The 8,505-nt window shown below is 71.4% G+C and overlaps 1 protein-coding gene across 1 annotated transcript; it reads left to right on the plus strand.

The window, feature by feature from the left end:
* HR (HR lysine demethylase and nuclear receptor corepressor) lies at window positions 1-7,581 on the plus strand. Its single transcript, XM_041424730.1, has 18 exons — window positions 1-881; window positions 1,458-2,523; window positions 2,886-3,060; window positions 3,497-3,741; window positions 3,813-3,965; window positions 4,050-4,136; window positions 4,216-4,334; window positions 4,446-4,524; window positions 4,675-4,841; window positions 5,010-5,225; window positions 5,338-5,512; window positions 5,608-5,683; window positions 5,808-5,938; window positions 6,548-6,646; window positions 6,722-6,858; window positions 6,921-7,088; window positions 7,183-7,302; window positions 7,401-7,581. The coding sequence occupies exons 1-18, from the start codon at window positions 72-74 to the stop codon at window positions 7,461-7,463; spliced, it is 4,086 nt and encodes a 1,361-aa protein (XP_041280664.1). The 5' UTR covers window positions 1-71; the 3' UTR covers window positions 7,464-7,581.
* Window positions 7,582-8,505: the final 924 nt, after the last annotated feature.

Here is an 8,505-nt window from a genome sequence, read left to right on the forward strand (position 1 = left end):
GTCCCTCTCCCTGCCCGCAGGATCCGGCCTGCCCGGGACGGCGCTGAGCACCACATGAGTGTCGGAGCAGCATGGCCAGCGACGCGAGGATGGGGGAGACCCCGGCGCGGTGGAGAAGAGCCCCGGAGGCAGCGCAGGACTCCCGGGGGATGGAGAACAGCGGGATGCTTTTATCCCGAAGCGCCGCTGCCGAGCTGGGACTCCAGGGCTACCCGGAGCCCGGCAAGCTGAGCTACGCCATGGAGAAAGGATGTCCCTGGAGGGGCTCCGAGGGATGTCTGGGACCCGTCCGGGAGCTCGCCGGTGGCCGCCTGGGCTGTCCCTACCCACCGGCCCCGCCGTGCCTGCGGGACGCCCTGAGCCGCCCCAAGGACGGAGCCGAGCTCCCCCCGCTGCTGCCCCCCCGGAACGGGCAGCCCAAGGCGGGCTGGGGGGAACCCTGCAAGGAGCACCCGGGGCCGCGCTGGGCCGAGGCCGTGCTGGCCCCGCTGGCCCTCTACAGCCACGCGTACCACCGCTACCCCCTGCCCGTGCCCGGGCTGGACACGCCGCGCCCCGGCACCGCCGGCAAGCCCCGCAGCGCCGCGGGGGACGCGGCCGGAGACCCCCCGGCCTTCCACCACTGCCCCTTCCTCGTGGAGGCCAAGCACAGCCCCTTCCTCCTGTCCTCGCTGCTGCCCAGCGGACCCCCGGCCGAGCCCCCGTTCGGCGGCGCGGGGGCGGAGGGGCCGGGCCCGGGGGGTGACGGGCGCTTCGCCGGCCTGGACTGGCGTTTGTGCTCCTACGCGCCCGCCTGGGGACAGCCCCTCTACCTGGGGGTCCCGCCGAGGTGCAAGGCGGCTCCGGCCCCCTTCGAGGACTGCTCCAGCTCAGGGAACAAGGTAGGACACCTCGGAGAGGCTCCGGAGCGATGATGCTCGGCGGTCCCGGGGCTCCCCGGAGGTGACAGCGGCTCCAGCCCCGCCTGAACCCGGCTGGGAGAGGCGATGCTGGCACCCGCGCCCGGGCGGGGCCTGGCAGCACCCCCAGAGGGGGCACAGCCCTCTGCTCCCCCCGCAACTCGGCAGGGGGGTCCCGGCCCCCCGAGCGCCGCCGGGGTGACGCTGCGCTCCGCGGTGTCCCCGCGGGTGATGCCACCCCCGGGCTGAGTCACGGCGGCGGAGCCGCGGCACGGGGGCGGAGGGAGGCAGCGCTGCCAGCCCTGGGCGCGCCCGTCGCACCCCGTGCCGCTGCGGCTCCCCATTCCTTTCCCACGCTGGCAGCGGGGGACACGGGCACCCCAGGACCCAGCCCCGGGCACCGGGAGGCACCGGGCGGCTGCCCAGCCTGGGAGGGCTGTGGGGAAACTGAGGCAGGGGAACGGAACGCTCCCCTTCACCCCCTCGCAGGGATGTGGGTGACAGAAGCGGGACGGGGACCCCCAGCTGGGGTGACACCGCACCTCTGCTCCCTTCCAGGAGTTTTACGTCAAGAAAGGACCCGGGTTCCACCCCTCGACCAAGAACCACGCGGCGCCGCAGCTGCTGGGCAAGGGCCAAGCAGGGCACGACAGAGACGGGGAGGGGGAGCCGGCGGTGCCGGAGCTGCCGGGAGCCCCGTGGAGGGATGGCCGGGCGGGGGGCAGCTCGGCGGTGCCCGTTCCCCATCCCCGCACGCCTCCCCCCGGCGCCAGCCGCCCCCTGTTCCTCCTGCAGCCCGGCTCGGGGGGCTGCGGGGGGCCCTGGGTGGGCGCACGGCCCCACGGCGCCGATTTTTCCATGGACGCGGGGCCGGGCCGGCCCTCGGAGCCCAAAGATGAGCGCCTGGGCTACCGAAGCGCCCAGCCCGGCTCGCCCCCGGCATGCGGGGATCCCCATCCCTCGCCTCTGCCGGCGGACGGGCACTACCCAGCGGCTCCGGCCAAGCCCGAAGCCCCCCCGGGCTGTCTCTGCCCCACCCCGGGCTGCGATGGGTGCCCGGGGGTGGGCTGCGGGGTGCCCAACCCCTTCGAGCCCAGCCTGGGCATGGCCGGGGGGCGTTTTCCGTGCCCCCCCAGCAACCACACCAAGCTGAAGAAGACGTGGCTGACGCGGCACTCGGAGCAGTCGCTGCCTCGCTCCAAAGCTTCCCGGCGGGACGGGGGTCCCGAGCCCCCCGGGGAGGGCAAGCGCTCGGCCAAACGCCCCCACGGCACCGCCGATGGTCCCCGCCCCGCCGGCGAGGGCGCCGGGGCGGCCAAAAGGGGCACCAAGGCCACCGCGGGCCCGGAGAGCGCGGGGGACGCCGAGGAGAGGAGGATGGAGCTGGGAGAGGAAGGTGAGGATGCACAGGATGCGCAGCGGGGCCTGGGAGAGGGCGGGGGCAGCAGCCGATCCCGAGGGAATTTTGCATCCCGGTTCCCGGCGCCCACAACACGAGCTGGGAACACGTGTGGGCTGAGGAACCTGCTGCGCTGGGGTTTTTCCCGGCGTGACCGGGTCTGGCAGCGATTCCCGGGGTGGGCACGGATCGAAATGTCCCTTTGGGGCAGCGTGACACCCTCGGGTGGGATTCCCGGGGGTTGGGAGCGCTGTGGTTGAGGCAGTGGCTCCTCGGGGAGGTGTTGGCATCCCAGGCCTGACCTCTGAGCAGCTCCAGCCCTACTTTCCAGCCCTACTTTCTGGCCCAGTTTCCAGCCCCCGCCACAGCGTGCCAGTCACAGGATCCTGGAATGCTTTGGGTTGGAAGGAACCATAAAAAGGACATTAAAACCCATCCAGTCCCTGCCCCTTGCCATGCCCAGGGACACCTTCCACCACCCCAGGCTGCTCCAAGCCCCGTCCAAGCTGTCCTTGGGCACTTCCAGTCCCTCCCAGCTGCTGTGGACGGGGCTCCACGGTGTCCCCAAGCGCTTCCCGTGTCCCCAGAGCCGCCGAGCCGTGCGGGGGAGCCGTGGTGCCTGCAGAGCCTGCCCTGCACGGCGCTGCCCCCCAGCATCCCCCGCTGCTGTGCCTGTGCCCCCCGCGCCGGGGGGGACCCCGAGGGCGAGGATGAGGAGGAGGAGCCCCCCGAGAGCACCTGCAGGCTGCTGCACTTCCGCAGGTGAGCCCGGGGTGAGCTCAGGGGTGGGGGCGTCCAGCAGGACGTGCCAGGGGGCAGTGGAGCAGCCCCTTGTTTGGAATATCGCTTTTGATCACCCCACTTTGGAATATTCTCTTCAATCAACCCGGTTCAGGGTATTTCCTTCCTGTCACCCAACTCTAGAGCATCCCCTCCCTTCACCCCACTTTGGAGCATCTTCTCCTGTCACCCTGCTTTGGGACACCCTCTCCTGTCACCCCTCTTTGGGACACCCTCTCTGTCACCCTGCTTTGGAGAATCCTCTCCTGTCACCCCACTTTAGAGAATCCCCTCCCCTGCCCCCACTTACTTGTCCTGTCCTTTTCTCCTTTTTTCTCCTCTCCCACCACCCCAAGTTTTCACCTCGTGTCTCATCACCCCATTTTGAGCACCCCAACTCTGTCCCCTCTCCCTGCAGGTTCGCCCTGGGGGACAGCGGCGAGCTGAGCGTCGATGGCCTCTGCACCCTGGGGGAGGCCGAGGGGGAAGCGGCCGGCCCCGATCCGGGGGTCAGGAACGTGGGGAGCAGGAATGTGGGGAGCAGGAGCGTGGGGAGCAGCCTCTGCCTGGCCAAGTACCTGCTGGGGGTCCTGGGGGACCCTTTCTGCGCCGCCGTCCGCAGGGACAGGGACACGTGGCCGGGAGCCCCCGGCGGGCCCGAGGGTGAGCAGGGAGCAGGGTGGGGGTGACGCTGGGGACATGGGGACGCGGGGAGCCTGAGGCTCTGTTTCCAGCAGGGGTGACGGGCTGGAGGCGGGGGGAAGGAGCCCCCCAGCTCTGTGACGCCTGCCAGCGTGGCTTCTTCAACTCCCACTGGAGCTGCGCCAGATGTGGCTTCCAGCTGTGCCCCGAGTGCCACCGCAGCCGGCGGGAGGAGAGTGGCCCTGGTATGGGGACGGGGAGGGGTGGAAAGAGGGGGTGTCAGCCGTGGGGGGCTCCGTGGGGACAAACGCAGCCCCTCTCTGACACAGAGGGTCCGGCGATGCCACCGGAGTGCGCCCCCGGGCGGGACCACCACGTGTCATCGCTGGTCCCCACGCAGTTCGTCCCCACCTGTGGTGAGTGCGTCCCCCAGCCCCAAAAACCTCCTTTGGCCGCTGCTGGGGGGTTGACACCCCTGTCCCCATCCGCCCGCAGTCCTGACCCGGCTCTGGAAGCTCCTGCACCAGGTCAGGGTCAAGTTTGGCATCGAGTCGCACTGTCCCTGCGGGGCGGGGGCCGCGGAGCCGAGCCTGGCGGAGCCCCCGGGCAGGCAGGTACGGGGGGGCTCTGGATGCTGGGGAAAAGGGGGTGCGGGTGCGCCCCAGCCCCGCACAGGGCATGGGATGTGGCTCCCACCTGGATCCCCACTGCCGCGGGTGTTTCAGGAGCCGCCGGGGGCCGCGGTGCCCACCCTGCCCCCCCGCAGCCACGGCCCCGCAGACCCCGCCCGGCCCATCAAGGAAGGTAGGGCCGGCTGCGACCCCCCCGCCGCGGGCACGGCCGCGCTCCGGGGGGGTCAGGGATGCCGCACCCCGTCTCCTTTTGGGGTGCCGGGTAGGGGGTGACGTGCAGAGGACGGCGTGGGCAACCCTGACCGTGTTGTCCCCCGAGCAGAGAGCCCCGAGGGGGGCCCGCCGTCCCCGGGGCAGCCCCCGGCGCGGGTGGGGGGCGTGCAGAGCACGACCCTCTGCGACCTGCTGGCCTCCACCGCCGTGAAGCTGTGCCTGGGGCAGGACGGGGTGCGCATGGCCTTCGCCCCCGTGGCACCGGCGCTGCCCAGCGTGAGTCCCGCGACCCTCGGGCCACCCGGTGCCCTTCTGCCCATCCCATTCCCTGCTGCCCACCCCATTCCCTGCTCCCCACCCCATTCCCTGCTCCCCACCCCGCTCTGACGGGGCTGGGGTGGGGTCCGCGTGCGCTGAGGGTCTCCCCAATCGCGTCCCCCCCAGGACAATCGCCTGACCAGCATCCTGGACAGCATCATCGCCCGCGTGGTGGAGAAGAAGATCCAGGAGAGGCAGGTAGGGGCCGAGCTGAGCCCCCCCGGCTCCCCGGACCCCCCCGCATCCCACTGCATCCTGGCCCCCAGCGGGCTGCTCTGGCTGCACGACCCCGGCCACGCCAGCAACTACAAACTGTTCCAGGAGCACTGGAGGCAGGGCCAGGTGAGCCCCCATTCCTGGGTGTGGGGTGACACCAGGAGCCCCCCCTCCCTGCGTGTGGGATGACACCTCGGAGCCCCCCAGCTTCCCCACTGAGCCCCGGCTGCCCCGGCAGCCTGTGCTGGTTTCAGGGCTGCAGAAGAGGCTGGAGCCGCGGCTGTGGGCGCCCGAATCCTTCCAGCCCCCGGGGCAGGAGGAGGAGGAGGTGGAGGCGGTGAACCTGCGGGCACCGCGGAGCCGAGTCCGGATGAGCAGGCGGCAGTTTTGGGATGGCTTTGCCGCCAGCACAGGTGAGGGGACGAGGAGTATGTGGGGTCCCCGGTGTGATTTTAGGGTGAGGTGTGAGAGGAGCCATGCTCCATCCCTATTGTGGCTCCCTCCACAGCATCCCCCGAGCAGGAGCAGAGCAGCGGGGACCTGCTGAAGCTGGAGCGCGGCCTTGGGGACACGGAGCTGAGCCGGTAGGTGACAGCTCAGGGTGGCATCACCCCGACGTCCCCTCCCCACGCCAGCTGGCTTGGCCAGCGGGGCTCAGTGGGGTTGGGGGGGAGGTCCTGAGTGCCACCACCACCCCCCGTGCCACAGGGCCACCAACCTGCAGGCCAGCCTGCCCCTGCCCGAGTACTGCGGGGCCAGCGGCCGCCTCAACCTGGCCAGCTACCTGCGGGGCCAGCGGGGCCGGCGCTGGCTCCGCCCGCGCGTCTGCGTGGCCTACGGTGAGAGCGGTACCGGGGCTCTGGGGGACACCAGGGCTTTAGGGGGCTTCAGGGCTTTGGGGGTCACAGGGGTTTGGGGGGCACCGGGGCTTTGAGAGGCATAGGGGCTTTGTGGGGTACCGGGGCTTTGGGGGGGCAGCCGGGCCTTGGGGCTTCCCGGGCTTTGGGAGGCACCCGGGTTTTGGGGGGCACCGGAGCTTTGGGGACAGCCAGGCTTTGGGGGGGCACTGGGGTTTTGGGGCGCTCTGTGGCTTTGAGGGACTCCAGGGTTTTGGGAGGCACCGGGGCTTTGGGACAGCCGGGCTTTTGGGGGGCACCCGGCCTTTGGGGAGCAGCCGGGCTTTGGGGGTGTTCCGGGGCTTTGGGGGGCTCTGGGGCTTTGAGAGGTATCGGGGCTTTGGGGGTTCCCGGGCTTTGGGGGGCACCGGAGCTTTGGGGGTTCCCGGGCTTTGGGAGGCACCGGGGCTTTGTGGACAGCCAGGCTTTGGGGGGGCACTGGGGTTTTGGGGCGCTCTGTGGCTTTAGGGGTTCCCGGGCTTTGGGGGTTCCCGGGCTTTGGGGGGCAGTCGGTCTCGCCCCTCCCGCACCAATCCCCCAAATCCCTTCCAGGCGCGCGTTCGCAGCAGCGGAACTTCGGGACCAAAGCCCTGACGGTGGAAGCGGCCGATTCCATCAGCGTCCTGGCGCACGCAGCGCCGGCACCGCGGGGTACGGGGCGCGGCGCGGGTCCCCCCACTCCCACCCCCGTCCCCTGGGACCCCCCTGAGCCCCGTGTGCCCGCAGAGCTGCCGCTGCCAGCGGACGCGGAGGAGCTGGAGGCGCCGCTGCGGGCGCGGCTCGGGCAGGGCGGGCGGCCCGGCGCCCTGTGGCACATCTACCGCGCCGAGGACGCCGCGCGGATCCGCGAATTCCTGCTCAAGGTGGGTGCCACCCGCCCCGTGCCCGCTGCGGCCCCGGCTCCGCTCACCCTGGCACCCCACAGGCGGAGCAGGAGCCGGGGTGGGAGGGGGCGGCCCCGGCGGAGCCCCCCGGCCGCTACCTGGACCCCGGCCTGCGGCGGCGGCTGCGGGACGAGTGCGGCGTGAGCGGCTGGAGCCTCCTGCAGCTCCCGGGGGACGCCGTGCTGGTCCCCGCCGGGGCTCCCCACCAGGTAGGCGGCCCCGAACCCCTCCCCGAGAGGCTGTGCCAAACCCCACCCCCCCCGGGGAAACTGAGGCACGGCAAACGCTGATGCGGCCGGGCAGGTGCAGAGCCTCGGCGGCACCATCAGCGTGGAGCAGCAATTCCTGTCCCCGGAGAGCGCCGTGCGCCTCCGGCACCTCGGCACCGGCCCCGCCGGGACCCCGCGCCAGCTGCGCGCCCAGGTGCGTGCCCCGGGGGAAATTTGGGGGCGCTCCGGGGGAAATTTGGGGGTGCCGAGGTGGGGTGAGCGGTGCTGAGCCCCCTCTTTGCTTCCTCGCAGCTGGACGGGATGATCTTCGCCGCCGTGAGGGAGGCACTGGGGGTCCTGCGGGGCTGCCAGTGAGGGCACGGAGCGACGGGAGGACACCGGGAGCCTCGGGCACGGTCACAGCCACGGCCGGGACACCGGGAGCCTCGGTCGTGGGCACGGCCGGGACACCGCGGGGAGCCGGGACCGCGCGCCTTCTGCTCGGTGTTTTGCTCCCAGAGCTGCCGGGAGGGCTCGGGGCAGGAGGAATAAAGTGTCCAGAGCATGCCAGGGCCGCTGGCACCACCAGCACCCAGCTCGGTGTGTCCCTTTGTCCCCCCGCCATGCCATCGGGGTCAGGGGGCTCTGGTGGCAGCACCAGCCCCCGGCTCGGGTGTCCCTTCATCACAGCCAGCTCCAGGCTGCTCTCCCTTCATCCCCCTCCACCCCATCGTGGTCAGGGCTGCTCTTCCTTCATCCCACTGGGGTCAGGGCTGCTCCAGGGGCACCACCAGCATCTGGCTCAGGGTCTCCCTTCAACCCCGCTCCATCCCGTGGGAGTCAGGGCTGCTCTCCCTCCCTCCCTCTCCATCCCGTCGGGGTCAGGGCTGTTCTCCCTCCATCCTCCCCATCCCATCGTGTTCAGGGCTCCTCTCCCTTCCCTCTCCATCCCGTTGGGTCAGGGCTGCTCTCCCTTCCCTCCCCATCCCACTGGGATCAGGGCTGCTCTCCCTCCATTCCCCTCCATCCCCTCGGCTCCGAGGATGCTCCACCGTCACCACCACCATCCCCCGGGGGTCAGGGAGGCTGCGGTGTCCCGGGATGGGGGGAGGTGGCAGAGCCGGGGCTGGCAGAGTGCCACGGGCCCGTCCAGCCCCGGGCAGAGGGCAGCGGTGCCATGAGTTTGGCCCGGGCTCAGCCCCGGCAGCCTCACACACAGCTGGGAACAGCTGGACGGCGCTGCCCAGAGGCCACGGGAGCCAGGGCGCTGCTCCGTCCTGTCCGGTGGAGGAAAATGACTGAACACCGCCGGGCAATTAGCACGGGGCAGTTAATTAACACCGGGCATTGGGCACGGGGCAATTAATTAACACCGGGCAATGGGCATTGGGCAAGTAATTAACACCGGGCAATGGGC

The sequence above is a fragment of the Onychostruthus taczanowskii genome, unplaced genomic scaffold (assembly GCF_017590055.1).
Source record: "Onychostruthus taczanowskii isolate IOZ18803 unplaced genomic scaffold, ASM1759005v1 scaffold84, whole genome shotgun sequence".
Lineage (NCBI taxonomy): Eukaryota > Metazoa > Chordata > Aves > Passeriformes > Passeridae > Onychostruthus > Onychostruthus taczanowskii.

Excerpts from the sequence above, each read along its gene's own strand:
- HR (XM_041424730.1), top strand. The coding sequence starts at position 72 with ATGGCCAGCGACGCGAGGATGGGGGAGACCCCGGCGCGGTGGAGAAGA. Across the intron at positions 2,524-2,885 it reads GGGCAGCGTGACACCCTCGG|AGCCGCCGAGCCGTGCGGGG; the intron begins GTGGGATTCCCG and ends CCGTGTCCCCAG. Across the intron at positions 4,842-5,009 it reads TGGCACCGGCGCTGCCCAGC|GACAATCGCCTGACCAGCAT; the intron begins GTGAGTCCCGCG and ends CGTCCCCCCCAG.